The sequence below is a fragment of the Genypterus blacodes genome, unplaced genomic scaffold (assembly GCF_046128005.1).
Source record: "Genypterus blacodes isolate CSIRO-AG114 ecotype Tasmania unplaced genomic scaffold, CSIRO-AGI_Gbla_v1 ptg000033l_1, whole genome shotgun sequence".
NCBI lineage: Eukaryota > Metazoa > Chordata > Actinopteri > Ophidiiformes > Ophidiidae > Genypterus > Genypterus blacodes.
In genome coordinates this window covers 1,247,922-1,268,667 of record NW_027466846.1, presented here as the reverse complement: position 1 = coordinate 1,268,667, position 20,746 = coordinate 1,247,922, and the positions used below count along the sequence as shown (strand labels likewise).

The 20,746-nt window shown below is 40.8% G+C and overlaps 1 protein-coding gene across 1 annotated transcript; it reads left to right on the top strand.

Annotated features, from left to right (window-relative positions):
* Positions 1–13,495: 13,495 nt before the first annotated feature.
* foxi2 (forkhead box I2) lies at positions 13,496–15,657 on the top strand. The gene is made up of 2 exons (XM_076146751.1): positions 13,496–14,135; positions 15,068–15,657. Exons 1-2 carry the CDS (start codon positions 13,496–13,498, stop codon positions 15,655–15,657), a joined length of 1,230 nt encoding a protein of 409 aa, XP_076002866.1.
* The last annotated feature ends 5,089 nt before the right edge of the window (positions 15,658–20,746 follow it).

The following is a 20,746-nucleotide window of genomic DNA, read 5'->3' as shown; positions in this document are numbered from 1 at the left end:
GCAAGTTGTCTGTCATGTCTTTTGCTTCTTCAAGTCCATCATTAACTGAATACACAACAGAATTTTCTTTGCATTGCTACCTGGGACCTCTCCTCTCTTAACATTTTTAGGAGGTAAACATGGTTGGGTCAGCCAATGGCAAGCACTTTGGAAAACGCAAAAAGCTTGGAGTTCAGAAGGAATTAGGAAGAAGGAATCAGGAAGGCGTTTTGAGTTGACAGGAGCCAGGTGAGGTATTCAGGCATCTTTCAGCATGTTTCCTCCCCATAGGTATCTCCATAGGCATTCCAGGTACATCCAACTGAGGGAAGAGAGACGATCCAGAATAAAGGATAACATATCCCACCTGCCCTGGGAACACTTTTTGTTTTGTCTGTTGTGTCTGTGACCCAAAACTGTATAAGCAGTGGAAAATGGACAGATGAATAACAGCAACACTCAAAGCCAATTACATTTTTTCCTGCACTCATGGATGTTTACATTTCTGTTTACTGTGTATTTTCCATATTTAGAAGAAAAGTAATCACCAACGTTGCATGAAGAAATACGAATGAGGGCCGAAGCCTCATAGCCTAAACATCCATGTAACTAATATTTCCATCTCGACTGACAGAGAGGCACTTAGAGCAGAAATAAGAGCCAGGGATGAAATGGAGAAAAGGAAGCATGTTCTAACAGAGGCAGCACAGTGGAACAGGAGAACACTGACTAAATGATGTTTTTCTTACCGCCTAGTTATGGGCTTAAAGGGTATTTATGCCCCATCATCTGTGTGCCAGCATTGTGCTGCATCACAATCTACCACTGTTCACATGTGGACCCCCATTACAGCCAGGGCAGGTGGGGCAAAGTGGTGCTCACGGACTGTGTGTGTGTGTATGTGTGTGTGTGTGTGTGTGCACCAATTCAACTACGGCCATGAAGTGGATGCTTGTGTGTCTGTGTACATACGTGTCTATGTGTATACTGACAGCTGAGTGAACAATCGTTATAATGTACCACACACACACACACACACACACACACACACACGCACACACACACACACACACATACACGTGTGAGGCCCTTTCTACCCCAACTGGATCCCCATGAAGTATCAGGCAGGCCAACACTGAAAAAAATAAGTGTTCATTTTTGTTTTAGATTATTTTTGTGGAATGTTTTTGTAATATCTGGTTTATTATTTTCCTGCGTACTTAATTTCTGGACATTTTTTCTTAAAATAACTCACATGTTTGAATGAGATTCTTTACTGTGTTCACACTGACACCTAAACTCACCTGCCTTTTAACATAGGCTAAACTTTATAATCAGTAATATAACATAATTCAAATAAAGAAGCCGTCAAGAATTTTGTTGAAACATCTTTACCTTTATCTCAAAATACCTTCATCTATAGCATTTGGATCCTTGTGAATAGTATAGTTGGTATTTTTTATTAAGACCCAGCAAAAGTGTAAAATCACATGATAAATGGATATTTCTTGCAGTGTAGAAGCAGGCCTCGGGGCTTGGGGCCAAACCAGTAAAGCTGCTAGCAGGTGGGGGCAGCTGGGCTCACCCGGTCCCCAGAATCAGCACAGCACCCCACATTGTTCCTGAGGTCACTGCCTGAGAGCTCCATGAAATCCAGGGTGGGCTGTGGAAGCTTGGGCCGTGGGACTGTCTCCAGAAATAATAAAACCTCATACTCTTTATGTTTTGGGAGAAGGGGAGGATGGCTTATCGTGACTGATCATTAGATTCAGAATCAGCTCAGGATTCATCACCGGGCATGACAAATCTACAGGAATTTGTCTTGGTGGTGTTAATGCAGAGACGCTCAAAAACTTTGTATGGCTGGACAACTGAAACAACAGGACATAAGATTTAAATCTCCAATCAATGTGAAATATTAGACATAAAACAGAAAGGGACAGCACCCCTAAGCCATCAGCAGCATCTCGGATAAAAAAACCTTTCAGCATTTTCTGTAACTGATTCTCTATTGTGTCTATTTAAAGTCATTACACATAGAGATAATAGAGGGAGTCATCACTGCATCCATGGCCTGTTTCCATGATATCAGTGACAATGCTGCATTTGGCAAGAGAATCCAGTGAGCTTTGCCAAACATCAGAGTCCATAATGTCAGGCAGCATGTCCTGATTATGGGCTGATTGCGTCTCATTTGAGGCATTAAACTAGACGGAGCGATGCAAAGCCAAACGCTGGATTCAGTCTGTCCATCAATCCATTCACTTTATACCACAAACTAAAGCAGCCCCCTGAATGGCAAGGAGGGTTATAAAATTGCTTCAGGATATTCTGGGTCTCGTTTTAGGATCTGAATAACAAAAGTGAACACAAAAGCAGAAAATAAGAAAAGAATGGTGATAAGATTCAAAACGTTCCCACAGGGAGAGCGGGGATAGTCAACACAATTACCTGTTGAAGAGATCTTAATGATTTTAAACATGGATGTCGTATTATTATGAGACAAATCAGAGTTTTAAAAACAATCCAAATCTGTTAAATGAAGAAATAAATATTTGCTTGGGTCACATAGAGATGAGGTTGGGATGGTGTTGAGACATGTGGGTATGAGGTCCCCGTCTCTTCGTCTACATTTGGCATTTTTTGAACAGTAAATGATTTAAACAGTTAATAAATATAGTCACACTGAAAGTACAATACAGGATTTGCTATTATAAGTTTCTATTGTGAATCGAAGTAAAGGCACATTTAGGCCAATGTGAATTACAGCAGTCAGTAAAAGACCAGAGCTGTGACAAAAGCAAAGTGAAAAGCTGCCATGGAAGCCAAAAACCAACTACCTTTGGTGTCAGTGTCACTGCAAGATATATGGCTTCCCCCCTCTGCACCCTGTCACTGCTAACTTCTCACATTCAAGTTCCCAAAGCTACACGTGAGAGGGGTCCCGATCCGGGCCAGGAAAGCAGTAAACCCCCCCAAACTTCTTCCATCTGTTACAAAGATGTCATTGAGCTGTGTCTTTGCACCTGCTCAATCAGCGAAAGGACATAGCAGAGGCTCTTCCTGTGTGTCTGAAACAGTAAAAAAAACAAGCCAAACAAACATTTAAAGATTTTTTTTTAGAGTGAATGGCTGCCGTGATAAGTCAACACACGAGCGCCAGTGCAACTTTGTTCGTCCTGTGTGGGGCTTTTTGTGTAGTGAGGGGTGAAAGGGGTGGTGACGGGGGTGTAACTAGGACCACATAAAGAGGAGAGCCAGGAGGAGGTGGTTTGGAGATTGGCGGCTTGGACCACCCTAAATGTACGCTCTCAGGTGGCAGCGGTTGAAACGTCCACCTCGCACAAACACACACACACACACACACACACACCCCGTCACCCCTCCATCCCTCCTCCCCAAAGGCTCACAATGAGGAAACTGTTTCGGTGGGACGAGGGGTCTGCCTCCGAGGGCGCTGACAGAGAGATTAGAATAACAATGGTGTGGGTTAATGATGTTTGTGCGATGAGAGACACAAAGTCGTTACTGAAAAAGCCATTAAGCCTTGAAGTCAACGCGAATGAAAGGGTTTCATTAGACTGATTACTCTGAGAGAATTCTAAACAGAACAATAATCAATCAGACCAAAAAAAACACCAGTAGCTCAGTGGATCATTTAGTGGTGAGCTCTATTTTACAGAGTCTGGAATCTAATGTGAAATCTTCATTTCTACTTTTCATTGATTTTGGCTTTCAAGTTCCAAAAGCCATTTCTGCCCAACTCGCAGCAAAGAAAGCTTCAAACTCAGACTGTAGGCCTTAAAAAACCATTATTATTAATATATTTTTTTTAGCTCTATTTAGTATATTATAATACTATAATCTCTCCTCTCACGTAATATTTTCTATCTGGAACCGAGAATTCTGTAGAAAATTATTATAATCAAGGTTTACACGAAAATCTTCCACCCTGTCTTGTACATTCATGATGAAGGCTGAATTTGCACTCATTTTGGAGAGATCGGGGATGGATAGATTATATATTTATTTAGTTTTGCAATTCTAGAATAGAAAGATGTTGCCCCCACTATATCTCATATAAATGGTGTATTGGTGTTACTATATTTTCCATTTATATTTTTTAGAATTGAGAATATTCCGAAATTAAACATATGTAAAACAAAACCAAAAGTTATTTTTGAAGTTCTTAATTATATGAGATTTTCGAGGTTTAAATATTTTTTAATAATTTTTTGTCAAGGAAAATCATGATTATACTCTTTATATTGGGCAATGAAAGATTTAAAGGTATAATTGCAAAAAGACTTCAGAGGGTTAAACTGTTGGGGCAACATTTTTTCAAATGAAGAGATGACAGTGTGTTTCATGAATTAGCAGCAGTTCCTCTCAGGCTTCCACCCAAATTTCTTCACTCTGATCCACTCGTCTAGTAGAGGCAGCAGGAAGAGCTGGAGCTGGAGCTGGCAGAAGTGCCCGAAAAATGTAAAGGAGTGGGTGAAAAAACTCTTTGAAGAAGACTGAGCTGTATTTTAAAGTTGGATAGCACATCAGAGGGAAGAACAGCACCAGTTCTGCCTCTTAAAGGCATATGTACGCTTATTCTCTATCATTCAAAAAGATCATTCTCTTTAAACCCGACCAAAGTGAGACCAAACACTCACCACCAGGCTCCCAGACCTAATTACCGTCTGGATCACAAACACAGAACCGGTTCAGCGCGAGCAAGGATGGCTATATCTGAAAATAATTACATGTGACGTGTCTCCAGCCATTACATATACATTTACATTATAGGCTGACACTTTTATTTAGAGTGATTGTACAAGAAGTTTCACTTTCTGAGTTGATGTTTAACAGCGGAGAGATGGGAAAAATACCCCAAGACCCCAGAAGAAAAAAAGCACTCAGAGGTTTTAATCATCTGATGTGTCATAGAGCCGACATCTCAAAGGCTGATTCAACACTTTGGATCACAGGAACCTTTGCAGGAGCTCAGGAACTTTTCATTTTGCACTTGAATAGGTGCTGTCTGCACAACAAGCCAGCTTCCGGGAGGACAACTACCGTATTTGTCTCTCTTTTGACTGACATTGAAGTCGATGATGAAGTCTGCTGTGTGAGGTCGGGATAGCATGTCGCCGCTGTTGTGTGGGCCAAAGTAAAATGGAAACCCTTCTCTGCTGCAGGTTGGATACTGGAACTTGGATGATGGTGGTTCAGCTCCAGCAGCACATAGGTGTTGCTTGGTGCTGCTGGCTGTCTTTTCCATGGCAATGGTGTATCAGCTGCCCACCTCTAGAGACAGTAGCCTATTAGGTAAGCCTGCAGAGGCGAGTGGTCAGAAGGTCTACTTCACTACCTCAGCAGGCCTTTGCTCTTGTCCTTACGTATAACACCTTTTCTCCACCTGTGGAACACTTTGCATTTGGTTTTGGGTGCCATGTAACAATCTGACTTTGAATGGAACACAGTATTTAAGTACAGAGGGAATGAAAGCAAGGATTATCCAAGATAGTTTCAGGTTACTCGATAAATTCTCAGTACTTGAGTACTGTAATGTACTTTTCTCTTGCTTTAGTTCAACCGCTATGAAAAGACTGAAACTTGTTGAAAACACTGCAGCACGAATCCTAACTCAAAACCTGTACATTTGAACATATCACTTTCGTCCTAGCTGCCCTAAATTGGCTTCCTATTCATGCCAGGGCCGATTTGAAGCTCTAACTACTTACATTTAAAATATTACATGGCCTGGCTCCTCAACCTTATACTTAACTAACATCATTATCTGATATGTTCCCCTGCTTGCCTTAAGATCCCAGCAGGCAGTCCTGCCTGTTATTTTAGGGACCGGGACAAAATCCTTCAGAAATAGACCTTTCTTTGACTTCTATCCTTTTTTCTGGAATAAACTCTCTTCAACCTCCAAATAGGCAGAATCTCTTACAATCTTTAAATCTCAATGAAATACCTGTGAGGGCCCCTCACACTCACTGTGAATGTTGGGGCCTCATAGACAGGCTGTAATCCAGAAATCCGGCCAACGATGTGGTTTCTAGACGATGATGATGATTTCCTGGCCTTGTGAAGACTGCGGTATGCCTACCTGGTTCCTCAGATGCATCAGCCCTCACAGCTCCCAGGATGCCATGCAACCACTCCACCCCGGGATATAACAACCTTCACCTTCCACACACCCCCTCTCTGGCATCATCAAGTCATCTTCATAACAGGTTGCCAGTAATATGGATTGCAGGGACAAAAGCCACAACAGACACAGAATAGACAGAATATTTGTGGATCCTTCAAATGTTCTTTTTATAACAGACGAGACAGGCTTAAAAAGTTAGCTTCACATTTGCATTTTTTAAATTTCCAGCAGCTGAAACCTAAATTCAGTTATGCAGAAGATAAAAAAGAAACAATTGTCCAAGTTCCATTACATTCACAAAGTAGAGGAAGGTGCAAAGGTCAATAACTACACAAAGTGGTCTCCATTCCAAAGACTTCAACAAGAATCTTCATCAAAGTTTGAAGTAAACAATATGAGCGCTGGGGTCAGAGCTGCAGCACTGAAGACAATACATGTAAGGAAATAAGAGCCGGGTGGCGAAATGGGGTTTTCGTGCTCAAGTATATGCGACAGAGAAAATGAGAAAAAATGAGGATGCCTGATTCTGAAAATGATGAAGTGTGACATGTGCTCAATCCTCATCTGAATGCACACTGCCTCCCTCCCACACAGTCTCGGAGAGGTGACGGAGGAGAGAGGAACTGAGGAAATGCCTGTGGCCAAGTGTCTTATTTTTCCATGGCAGCGTTATAAACATATAGAGCAATAACATCTCCTGTACCCTCTGTGCCCACAGAGCTGTGGCCAGCCTCCCAAAAGCAGCCTAATGTTATTACTGCCCCACTTACCGCCTGCTATGAATGACTTCTATGTGTGTGTGTGTGCGTCGCCGTGAGAGGGACGGTGTTCATGTATGTGTAAAGGTCTATCTGTGCTTATCTGTCGTTTCGCGGCGTATCTGTGTGTGTAAGTGTGTGCCCCCGAGCCTGAAACATATAATGAGGGCAAATGTTTATTTCTAAAGGCTTCCTGTGTAAATTATCCAGGTCAGCCAAACACAGGTAGATTCACTGAGCCTGACGCGTGGGCGTGAATGTGTCACAGAAATAGACCCAAGGTAAATGGCATAGATTGTGCGTCTGCTGAATGGTCCCGACTGTCTCCGAAAAACAAGAATAAATGGGTCTTTGCATCCATAAATTTGCAGCTCAACCGCCCTCTAACCAACACTGCTAATCCAGTTTACCTGCTTATTTATGTGTATATGAGGCTTTTATTGATCAAATACACTACAGCCATTCTGAGGCAGGAATATCATTACCCCAGTCATCATTCATTGTTTCTTCATTATGGATGTTTCAGTCCCTCAGGGTGTTTGAGTTTTAGATTATTAATTAGTATTAATCAACGTTTAATTTACATTCAAATCTCGTTTGTCATTAAAAAAAAAGTCCACTGCATCCCAAAATATACTCACAATATACTTACGCACAATTTTAGCTGGACAATGAATATAGTACGTATGGAAACATTTGCTCCAATCCCTGTTTCTTACTTGGGCTCTAATTGTCGTGTGCATTGTTTTTTTCCAGGGACATTTGAAGGACACGGACTCACAGATCACACACACATCCGGCTTGATACGAGCCGGGGTTGTCAGAACGTCACCAACTAAAGGACACGTTTTTAGACAGACATGAAACGTTTGAGTCATGTTTATTTCATTGGAATTTCATCACTCCAAGCATTCATTTATCATGGAAGTAAAGTTTGTGTAAAGAGTTCAACCTTTAACTTAGACCTGGAAATTTGCACTGTTGACTATTATAAATCCATCTTCTAAGAGTTGAGGGGGCAGGACTCCAAAATTGTTTTATTTCTGGTAATTTCTCTATTTAAACAATTAATTAAAGGTATTCAATTGAACTGTTGTGAATTTTCAGCCTCGACCAATGGAAAGATGTTGTCACACTTCAAGTGAATTCTCCACAAGCTCTCATCTTCCTTTCTTTGTATTCTTCCTCGACTGTATTCATCATCGCTGAAGGAACACACAATATGACTGAGGAATGGGTTTCTCATTATGAAAGTGTTAGTATGAAACATGGAAGTTCAAGGTATCACATGAAATAAACAGATGAGAGAATAAACCTGGTGAATGCAAAAAAAGTTTGTTAAAAATATGCACTATAAAAACATATGAAAAGGTTTTTAAAATCAACAAAACAAAAAAATGGTCAACATACAAACAATGAACAGCGGAACAAACACACAACATGAAATAATGAAACAAAGTGAAATAAAAATGTATAAATACCTCAATAATATCATTTTAATGAAAATTACTTGCCTTACTTTTTCATATTGAATTTCTACTTGACTCTTTCAAATTGTAAAAGTCGAAAAATCGATCAAAAACAAGCTTTAAAGATCGATATGCCAAAACAATTCCTTCTACAATTTTTTTGTTATGTAGAACGTTTGAAATATTTTCCTAGGAAATTTTCTTCAAAGATTTTAATAATTTCCTTGATTTTCTGACTTCAAAGGGTCACAGACAGTACTTTCACTTTGTTACTTCCCTCAAACCAACAAGTTCCTATCCTGCCATGAAACGGGACGCCAGATGAAAGCAGCTAATTGCGTAATGTCATCACACTGCTGTTCATCGTGTGCTCATCTGCTCCTCTTTGCAGATTTCTCACTAGCGAACAGGTGTGTTTGTGTGCGTGTGCGTTTGTGTGTGCGTGCTGTACAAAGAGAGCAGCAGGCAGAGCCGAGCCGCAGCTTCACACAGTCTTGCACCTCTTTCCTCCATCACATCCCGACTCCTGCCACGCTCTGACACAAACATCCCATTAAGCTTTTAAGACATCCACCAGCTCTTTTTCATCTGATCTGTTGTCACGTGAACACAAACACAAACAGAAATATATCTGACAGCCTGTTTGAGGCGTGATGCCAGGAAGTTAGTCACTCTGGGCACAATAAGAGCAGCCAATGATCCACCTTCTATTGGTAGATGCTCAATATTTAATAGCGTTTCCTTTTGTTTTCTAACAAGACAAGGATTTTGGTTCTGATTGTCCAAATAACCAAAAAGCTACGAAACAAAAGTTATCTAACAAGTCTTTCTGTCTGTTTAGCTTCAAATCAATTAAGCATATTGAAACATTTGCAATGCAAATATATAGATCCACTCTTGTTTGCTGCAGCATTACTGTGCACACTGAGTGATAGCACGACATTCTGGACTGTAGGTGTGTTCAAAGGCTCTCAACTGTTTTATGTTACTCTCACTTGAGTCTTTTTAGGCTTCCGTGTAGGATCATCTCGTGTTTCCTCGCTCACTTCTCCTCAAGGAAGCCCTCCTGTCTCCTCCATCCTCATAAATAGGAAAGAAATAGGAGCATTGGAACATCCTTTAAAGATGCCACACCGGATTGATTTCTGGGTAACCTGAGGAGTGAAGATTGAGGATCAAATGAGTCTCTAAGTGCCCACAGCTGATAAGTCCACTGCTTTTATCGATCTGCTGTAGTATGGCACAAACTGGCATAAACACTCGTGTCTCGGCTTTATATTTGGTGGATTGGCCAGTAAATGAAGTAAACAAGCTACAGAGGTGAAGAACCAAACAAAAACTAAGCCTTTAGGTCAGTCCAGTTACAGCAGGGCAGATTGTTTCATGAATGTTCTAGAGATAAGGATTTCTTATATAGTATATGTATGAAGTTGAAAGAATTTAAAATGACAGATTGACACAATAAGCCATGACTCATATTCACGTTTTCTGTTTTTGATCCTGTGTGTTTTATATGTGATTTAAGTCAAGTTGTCCCCACAGAAAGCTGTGTTAGCCTGCAGATGGAAACATCCACGTCAAAGAGCTTTTGTCCCATACCCACAATCTCAAGATTCACATATACAGTATATATATATCTGAGTTGAAGAAACAGTGTTGGCGGTGTATGATGAGCCCGGGGATTATTGTCATAGCCAACCCCGATATTATAGAATTACAGTCAGACAGAGCGACTCCTGGTGCTGCGGGGGCGATTACCCTGCGGCCTGGATGTCAGTGGAAAAGCTGCATTAGGGGAAACCTCAGTCTATCACATGCTGAAAAATAGAGGGAAGTGTTGGCAGATAATGTGTCAATACCAACCAAAATAATCACAGCAGGACTCAGATGGGCTCTCACTCCGCTTTATTGGAAAGTTCCTCTCTATGGGAACAAAAATGAAGAGCTAGGAACGAAATATTGACTGTCTTCTCTCATCTTTTGTCTTACAAGCAGGATAAACAGATTTAAATGTAGTTTCTGTAAATCTCTGGATCACAACAAACTGTTTAGGGGTATTTGAAGTTTGAAGCCTCTCAATCTGACGCAGTTGTCGAGTCCTAGGTGGTCGTGGCTGCTGGCTGGCACCATTGAGCTCAGCTGTAGAGAAGTGCTGAGCTCCACCTAGTGGCAAAGTTTGTAAACTGCGTTGTCAATCGCCGCTTCACACTACACGGTGAGCTGGCGCGACCTAGTGGTGAATATTATACACGACACGGTGATGTTCAGCACACTCAGAGAGGCTGTCTCACTCGGTTAGTAACAGGAAATAAGAAAGCTCAAGGTGGCAGTGTGGTCCCACGAGTGATTTGTTTTACACACACTATCATCAGCTTTATACAAAAAATGTGTAAGTCTGACCTAATTTAATTTACAGGACTAAAGAGATTGTTGTTTTTTTTACATTTTCAAGGGATTTTGTGTTTGAGATTAAAATCAGAAAACATTTATAAACTTATATATAAACGTACACATTTATTCCAGTTTACTGTCAAGTTAAAACATATTTATAAAATAAAAATACTGTCTGGCTTTGATTTGCAGATATTGACATTACAGTTTATGCACAGCATCAAATAATGTCATGCTGAAGCACTGACGGGTAAAATCTGTTACCACAACTTCAGTCATTTCCATACAATTTATTACAATGTGCATGAGATAATCATGCCATCATAAAACAGATCAGAAGAGCAAAAACTTTGTCCAGAAATGGGTTGTTTGTGCAAACTCAGAGGCAATCTCAGACCAAATCAATCAGACTGGAAATAAAGTGAAATTATGGCATTTTACAAACATGACATGATACAAAGGCTGCTGCATGAAAACACAATAATCAAAACCATTTCAGTGATATAGACTCATTAGGATGAGAATAGAAGCTCAGCTCAGACATCATGAGTCTAAACTGTCTCCAAAACAAAATGATCAATTCATGCAAACTGAGATGGTGATTTCAGATTTCTTTATTGAAATAAAATAAATAAAAATTAAATTAAATAAAAGTGAAGCACATCGTCTCTCTCTGAAAACAGTGTTACAAAGAATCAACACAACACTAACCGCTTTTAATTAGGATTACATACAGGCAGTCAAAAATGATTATTATTGTATAGGTTGATAAATCTATCATGTAGTTTTGTATATGTTGGCAAAATATTATGCATTCTGTCTTTAATCACACACTCTCTATTTCAGTTTATTATTTGGGCTTGTCTGTGACGTCTTGGATGTCCCCTTTACCTTTTTAATATGATAGCTTTATTTTGACAGTGCTATGTAAATTGATGGGTTTTGATTGGACTGGAGGAGAGACCACTGACTCTCTTGGCCAATGGGAGGAGGGACAACAGTGCGTGGTGGAGGTGTGTGAAGGGTCCTCAGAGTAGCTGAGTCCCCTCTACAGGCTGTATTGGTTGTAAGTGTCCTGCTGGCTGGACTAGGTCAGAATCCTCGTGAGGATGTCAAGGCCTTTTAGGATGAGTTGAGTGTCCTCTGTGAGTGTCTTCACGTGGATTTAGATGGTCAAGAAGCTCCACCTCGGTGTCATTTATGTGGATGGGGGTGTGATGGTTAGTAGACTTCCTGAAGTTGATGATCAGTTCCATGCTCCATGCAGCGTTTATGGTAATCAAGCTAACAACTTATACAACATATGCCAACGTTTTAATGGTGTTGAGATGTGTGGACTAAAGCAAAATGTTTCTTCCTTAATGACTTTGAACAAAAGTGAAGAAAGCTGGTGAGTCAAATTGCAGCTGTTGGTTACAGATGCTTGAATTGACAACAACTGCACTCGCAATCTTCCTGCATCTGGAATGTGATCCACATCTGTTTCCGAATTTAATCAACTCTTCCTTGATATGACCTGCTGACAAGATAAGATAAGATAAGATATTATATGATAAGACTTTATTATTCTGAGGGAAATTGCAGTTCAGTGGAGATTCAAAAGATTCACCTCTAGTGCAAAGATTATCATGTTTAGATGTACTTGACATAGACAATTCTCATGGGTGAAATAATGATGGTGTGAGCATGAGAGGAAAGTGTGTGTGTGTGTGTGTGTGTGTGTGTGTATGTGTGTGTGTGTGTGTGTGTGTGTGTGTGTGTGTGTGTGTGTGGTTCCCCTCCTGTATCTGGGCTCCTAATCCCTTAACGACTCCCCTGTGATTTCCCACAGTTCAGTCTCATGGAAACACTTAAAGTATTGTAAAAAAGGTAAAGAAGACAGTGATAAATAATTGTATTATTATATTAGCATGTTTTATCTAAAGAAAGCCTTCAGCTGAGCTGGGGAAGCAAACACAAAAAAAACAACATATGGAACTTGTGTCAGTTAAGTTCTTTTTATTTAGAATTAAATTGAAGCTCAGATAATATGTGCAGGAGTTACAACACCACAAACACATGAATTTAAGAGACAGAAACAACCCTTTTTATTGATCCCCGAGGGGAAAGTCTTTTTTAAGATTAAGATTTTAAGATTTAAGAATAAAGATTACACTTAGAGTTCAGGTGCAGCATAAATGCAAATTTAATATTGGGTGTTGTTTGTTTGTTTTCTCTATTTTTTGAGTAATGTTGATCTTTCATCTTAATTTCAGGAATCCAATAAAAAATGAAGAACTTCCCAGAATCAATAATGTATTACTATTATTATTATTATTATTATTATTATTATTATTATTATTGTTATTATTATTGAGGTTGTTGTCCTTGCTGTTGTTGTTATAGAGAGGGCGAACAACAACAACAACAACAATCAAACAACTAAATCAACTCCACAAACAGATCCCCCTGTGTGTCACTCAAACCCAGTGGGGGGTCCACGTGTCCCCTCACTCAGTCGGCTCCACTGACCTCCTGTGCAGAAGGAGGTGTAACATGACCACACCTCCTGTTCCTCCCTGTGTGTGTTTATTGGCTGTTGGAAACGATCCGGATCCTGAATGAGTCCCCTGTCATGCCTTTCATACTATTAAAACTCCCCAAACTCCTCCATCCAGCCTGACACTTGTTGCTGCTGCCAGAGTCACCGGAGAGGCCACCTGATCCGCTTCAGCATCTCCATTTGGGATTTCCCGCGGGGAGTGATGAACTCCATCGATCCTCAGTCCCATCACCACCAGCACCACCAACACCAGCAGCAGCAGCAGCAGCAGGAGCAGCACACTTCCCCAAACGTCGGTTCTCTTCCTTCAAAAGGCGCCCAGGAGGCCCCGGATATGGCCGCTGTCTACTGCGACAACTTCAGCAGCATGTATCACCAGCAAAGTCTCCAGGGAGCGCAGAGACCCGCCGGCTACGGCCTCGGGGATTACACATCGTCTCCGAACCCGTACCTGTGGCTCAACGGGCCGGGCGTCAACTCCTCCGCGTCCTACCTGCACGGAAACAACCCGGCGTCCTTCATCCCGCCCTCCTACGGCTCACAGCGGCAGTTCATTACCAACTCACCTGGTTTCGGTGGGCCCGACCTGGGCTGGCTGTCCATCGCCAGCCAGGAGGAGCTGCTGAAGCTGGTCCGTCCGCCTTACTCCTACTCTGCGCTCATCGCCATGGCAATCCAGAACGCGCACGAGAAGAAGCTGACCCTTAGTCAGATTTACCAGTACGTCGCTGACAATTTCCCTTTTTATAAGAAGAGCAAAGCCGGCTGGCAGAACTCGATCCGGCACAACTTGTCTCTGAACGACTGCTTCAAAAAAGTGCCGAGGGACGAGGACGATCCAGGTACCGTGAACGCACCATTTTGAACATGAAAGTTTACTTCAGCCATCAGTGTCAGATGATCTGTGACCAAACAGACATTTCAAATATGATACTGTCATACAAAACGCCACTTTGTTTGTTTGTTTGTTTTATTTGTTTCTTATACATCTGTGCCCATTTATTTCTATTTAAATAGTTAAAGTATAGTTCTACTTCTCAGCTGCTACAGTCAGTCAACACCCCAAATAATAGTGTCTAAACACCCACAGCTAATACCTGAGGGCATGTGCAATCCTGTCATTTATTTCAGAGGGATAAGCACAAATTAAATAAATAAGTAAAATACCACTTAAGAGCTATTGGTTAAATAAATAAAACTACAAAAGGAAATCTTTGTTAAAAAAACAAAAAACGCCATGACTTTGCTGTAGGACTGTTACTGGAGTATGGTGACTTAAAATTACACATAAAATAACATGCCAATAGTTTGTATCATACCGGAACAGGACTGGAATGCAGTTTACAATCCTAACCTGTACTTCAGTCTAGACTACAATGACAACCTCAACTGACGAAAGGTGGTATTTATGAGTTTGTTCTCAAAAATAAGATTCCTGCCCTACAGTACATCGTCAAATAGATCACAGGAAACAGACAGAAAAAGCAGAAATATACACAATATATATTTAGAATGAACGTTTGTACATGGTCACTTGATGATGTGGGATAATTCCGTGTGGCAGGTTGGTTTCCCAAAATATTCGTACAATCAAATTTTAAAACATACAAAATTTAAGCAAAATTAGGTTGCAGTATTTATTTAAATACTTTTGACAAAGAAATATTAAATAATATTTTGACCCTCCAAACCTGTTATCAGTTACAAGTGCTATAACTTTGGCATATTTAAAGTTGTATGTTTACGCTTATGAATCTTTTCTCTTTGGTAACAGGTAAAGGAAACTACTGGACGTTGGACCCAAATTGTGAAAAGATGTTTGACAACGGAAATTTCCGCAGGAAAAGGAAACGGCGGTCAGATTCTAGCAGCACAGGAGCAGCGGCAGTGGCAGCAGCAGGGGCCACAAAGGTTGAAGATGGCAGACCAGCAGGGACGTCCTCACTCAAGTCCTCTGACAGTCCTTTACTCCTGGGACCATCCTCCCCCGAGTTGGACGCCATCAACGAGAACCACAAAAGCTCGTCCTCGTCCTCGCCAGCCGGACTGGCCTCAGCCGCTCCTTGTTTCAATAACTTTTACAGCAGCATGTCCGCGCTCAGCTCAGGGCCCCCGAGCCGACAGGGGTCCTTGGGACTGGTGAACGAACTGTCAAATAGGAACATTACGGCCCTGAGCCCCTACCACCCCAACCACAGCGGGCAGGACACGGGGGTGTCGGAGCACAGCGAGGGCCTGCATTTCAACCGTGGAGTGTACTACAACACATTTGGCAGCGGACAGACCGGACAGTTCAACGGTCACTTCTACAACAGCTTCAGTGTCAACAGCCTGATTTACCCCAGAGAAGGGACAGAGCTATAGTAGCCAACTGCAGAGCTTCACACAGATTTAGGGACTCATAAATCCCTAAATCCACACTCCTTTCCTCGTCAATCCATCTGATTTTCTCGCACACACACACACACACACACATTGACACACGCATATATGTGCATTTCACCCACTGCCATCGCAGTGGAGGGAAAGCAGATCAGACAATATAAAGTGGAGCTGTTTTAGGTTGGCTTGATTTAACTTATTATTTGATTTATCACTCAAATAATGAAAGCATCACTCGAAAGTCCATATTGAGCACTTATCTATTGTACTTTAAAACTCCTAGTTTGCTTTTAATTGAAAGAAATAAAGTTTGAAACAATATATTATTATATAAGTATTCCAGATACATTGTGGCGAGGTGTATATGGATATATTTGGTTTTAACAGCAGGTCTCCCAGTATTTGTAATGAAATCTAAAGTTTATTGCTGAAATGAAAGCAGTTTATTCAAAACACAAATCTACCAAAGTTTTCTTTGCGAGACCATCATTACCTCAACCATACAACATGAAACTGCCCTATCATGAGGGGTGTGTGTGTGTGTGTGTGTGTGTGTGTGTGTGTGTGTGTGTGTGTGTGTGTGTGTGTGTGTGTGTGTGTGTGTGTGTGTGTGTGTGTGTGTGTGTGTGTGTGTGTGTGTGTGTGTGTGTGTGTGTGTGTGTGTGTGTGTGTGTGTGTGTGTGTGTGTGTGAGAGAGAGTGAGAACAGTTTCCAAATTCTGCAAATATTAATAATTCATTCTGTAGTAGAAATATGATGACTGGGTTTGACTTATTTTACATCCTCCATTGTGACTGAGGTGACAGCTCTAAGGCTGATTATAAGTACATCTTGACTCTCTAAAAGTGTAATTTTGTAAATTATGAAGATAGTTTGTGACTATTTATGCTATTTATGCTGGTAGGCATTTTCTACTGTTGTCTGAACATAGTTTGATTAAACCAGGAAGTGAATAAGTTCCCAAAATGTGCAGAGAACAGTTTCAGAAAAAGCAGATGTCATGATCATATACAGTAAATATATATATATATATATAATTATTAAAACACATATGTATACAATATGATGGTTTGTCTCAGGATTTAATGTGACAATCATTAAATGGCTTTTGTATCTGTTGTATTGTTGTCGTACAGTAAATGCATCATACAGTCGGTTTCCATTGTGATTATTAATAAATATCATGTGGTCTCTACTACTTCATCTTCATTTGGTTCCAATCAGCCAATAATCCTAATTTGCATGTATGTCCATGAATCTACTTAAACCTTATATTCAGTGACTTTGTTGTTTCAGCTTAAGTAATTTTCTTTCTACTAAGGTTGTAATGTTTTGTACTTTTTATTTCAGAAAAGCCTTAAAATCTGAAACGAAAACTAAAAAAACAGGACTCTGTCTGAAATGTATTGAGATATGTTCAATCACTTCTATATAGACCTTTTTTCCCTTAAAATCAAATTAGAGAGATCTTTTTCAAAAGTAAACAAAAACAAAAATTCCGAAAGACATTTTTGAGAATTTTGAGATTTATTTTGTTCAGACTGCAGCATAAACATGCAGACATGACTGTTGTGAGCGTGTCCTCTTGTCAGAAAGCAGCTATGTGCGTTGCAGCCTCTGGTAAAATCAATAGAGGAAGTAGAAGTTTGGAGCAAAGCCAAACTCAAAGACTCACAGCTGACAGACATCTTGATTCAGAACACTGTAAAACAATAACTGTATTGTCGTCGGCCCTCGGAGCCGATCCCCTTATATCAATGAAGATATTCCCTTAGACTGACAGCTTTGCAGCATCTCTTTGTTTCCATTCTTCAGGACTGTCTGCCCCAAATTACAGAGGAAGCCATGTTGTAATTGTTCCATAAAACCAAGCATCAAGAAATTCCTTTGGCAAATATTTGCCACCCATTATGCGGATTACAGAAAATGATTTATTTAATTCATTATTATTCTTCACTGTGAATAATTCACACCAATCCTGTGTTTGGGGTATTTGGTGTTACACAGAGAAAATGATATTATTGGATGTTCCCATCCACTCAGATAATTCTCCTCATGATCCAGCGAATTTAAAACAATTTAATGATGTAAATGTGAAGACAGCGTTGAAGCAGTGTCCTTTAGTCTTCACTCTGTCCTAGATTTGGTCTGGCTTGTATTTAATTAATCATACTCTGACCCACTAATTAAAGCTTATGAATTAAGCTCAAATAACATGACGCCATGCAGAATTACAATGTGAATTAAACCGCTTCTTTATTTGTGTATTTATTTGGCCTCGTTCAGCTTAATTCACAGATTGTATCGCAGCCTTTATTTTGCTGAAATAAAATCTTCCTGTAGTATGTAACAAATCCAAATCTTGGCCTTTTTCCTGCTGATCAATACATTCCCTTCAGATTCTTGTCTGTTGTATTCAAGGAGTTGTCGATCAGAGTCCAACTGCAGGTAGAATTGCTGCATTTTGATTGTTGTTGATGATGTTTGTTGGATTGTCAGCTTAGGCAAGTTTCCCTGCTGCTTTGGTGGCAAATCAGATGGTGGCAGAAAAGTAATAGAGCGTCTCAACAGAGGCTCTTTAATGCAAACTAAAAAGAAGTAGCAGAGGAATCAATTTCAATCAAAAGTGGAATGAAGAATATGTACTTTATTCATCCCTGAGGGGAACAAACATGGTAAGATCAATAGTTTACGGTAACATGGTGATGGAACTTGAGGCAAAGACAAATCTCACTGAGCACGAATAAACTGTATAAATTCATTAGTGCTTCAGATTCCACTTTTGTAGGTAAAACATTGTGTGGTTTATTGAAAACATGCCAATACTACAGATGAAGACTGGATATGCATAGCAGCCATCACGTGTGCATGTAAAGTCGAGCGTAAACTGTCTCTCAGCCACGTGGCGCCACAAATAAACAACAACTCTGGATTCTCTGTCATCTTTGGTAGTTGGAGCAACATTTCAATTACCTCTTGCCATTTCAGTGTGGGTTTTTACACGGTGCTGCAATGCCCTCAACATGATGACTGTCAACTCCTTAACAACCATCTAATGACCCAATTCTGACTGTATGTGTCAAACTAGGTTATGTGCTTTGTATAGGCGTCATCTGTGATTCCAAAGCTTTGCACTGTGGCGTAGTGCAGCAGTGGGTTTGTTTCATGCTCTGTCCAGTGAGTATGGACCCCTGCCGCTCAGTGTGAACTTCTCAATTAGCGATGATCCACTGACCCAGGCTCTGTTTGATCACCTTCTTTTGCGCCTGGAACATTGGGCGCCCGGCTCTAATTTGGCACCCACTCGGCTCTATCCGATGCCATTTGAAAAGCGCCATTGTTGGTTCTGATGGGAAGATAGTTGAACATCAAGCCTCGAACGCTATTGAGAGGGGCGCACATATAGGTTCTTGTCCTAAGACAACCCAACACGACCTGTGACCCAAATTATGGGCAGAATAGAAAAACATATCAGAGGGAGAGAGAGAGACAGAGAGAGTACAGAAAGCAACAGTTGGATCGCCTCAGCTCATTTCACATAAAGGTCGTGAGGTCGAGCTCGTCCAGAGGTTCGGTCTGTGCTGTGTACAGTGTTAAATGAGGACAGTGGGTGATGGTCAGGCTGGCCGGCTCATTTGAGGACACTGAAATACGGTCAAAACAGGGTGAATAAATCATGCATTTTGCGTAAATTATGAGTAAAATTCCAAAACGGATGATCCGTTGTGACGACCCCATACGGGAACATTACATTACATTACATTACATTACGGTCATTTAGCAGACGCTTTTATCCAAAGCGACTTACAATAAGTGTGTTCAACAAACAGGAAACAGCCGAAAGAAGCCGAAAGAAGAAGAAGCAAAACAAATTGAAATATAATGTACAAAATAGACTGATAGGTGTAGTTGTGTGGAATTATTTTCCGAATTCTGATAGTTTGTTCTTGTTTTAAATTGCACAAACTAACAAAAATCATATTGATCATATTATTCTTCATTGGTTTAGACTGAAAAAGTGAAATTAGGTGGAAAAACTAGAGCTTCTTTGGCAATTCTCTCTCTCTCTCTCATTATTGGTAGAATTATAGCCTCCACAGATAAGATCTTTTCTTGTGCAGACTTTTATGGAGTCCCCACTGAAATGTTTTGTTTGTATTAATGGATGAGTTACAAAGCAGAAACTAAATATCTAATCAAATCTGACTTAGTGTGGTGTTTAGTCGAGTCCATCCGCTTATTGCAGTAATGGCTCAATTTGTTATTTTTGAATAAAAAGGTTATTAATGGGTGAGAGTTTTAAATGATAAATGTGTGAATGTCAGTTCTAGAAAAATTTATATTTGGACAAAATTACAGCATCTTCCAGCAAGGTAAACATCAGTATACCTTCAGTAAAGTGCTTGAAAAATATGTGAAATTACTGTGGAAATTGTTATCAACCACCTTCCTATTGTAGGAGTGAGACTTGTTGCACTGTTAAGAATTTCTCTTGAACATTGATCTTGTATATTTTTGTGTACTGTAATTGTTGTGAGTGACCAAGCAGCTAGATGTTCTTTATAAATGTCAAGAGGAAAACATCTTGGCGGGATGGGATCCTGGTAGAGGAGCGGTGTCGTGGGGAGGGGGTGCTATAGGGAGGGGGGCTTAGTGTGAGTATGATTTGATCCTGGAAGGCTCAATTAAGTGGTTGGTTTACCCCTCGTGTGGAGTTGGTGAATTGGAGCCAGGTCAGCTCCGGGTTGAGGTGTTGTTCATTATTTTTCCGCCTGTCGGATCCCATGAGCGGCAGCTAGAGACGGTGGCTGCTCGGCGGCCGAGGAGCAAAGGGCCTGCCGGTGGGTACGTCAAACACACTCAAAGCCTCTCTCCTTGCCGGGGGGATTATGATCAACAAAGCATGTCCCACACCTGCACCGGCCAGCACAATGGAAACTCCGCGGGCCAATGGAGATGCCGGGAGAGAGCAGTTATTAGAGGCCCCACCAATGAAATGGATTACATTAACCCCTTCTGTTTTTCTTCCTACCGCAGCTTAAACATCGAAGTGACAGACTCTACATCCCAT

Bases quoted from the DNA above. Each gene is read 5' to 3' on its own strand.
- foxi2 (XM_076146751.1), top strand. From the start codon at position 13,496: ATGAACTCCATCGATCCTCAGTCCCATCACCACCAGCACCACCAACAC. The intron at 14,136-15,067 runs GTACCGTGAACG...CTTTGGTAACAG, and splicing joins GAGGGACGAGGACGATCCAG to GTAAAGGAAACTACTGGACG.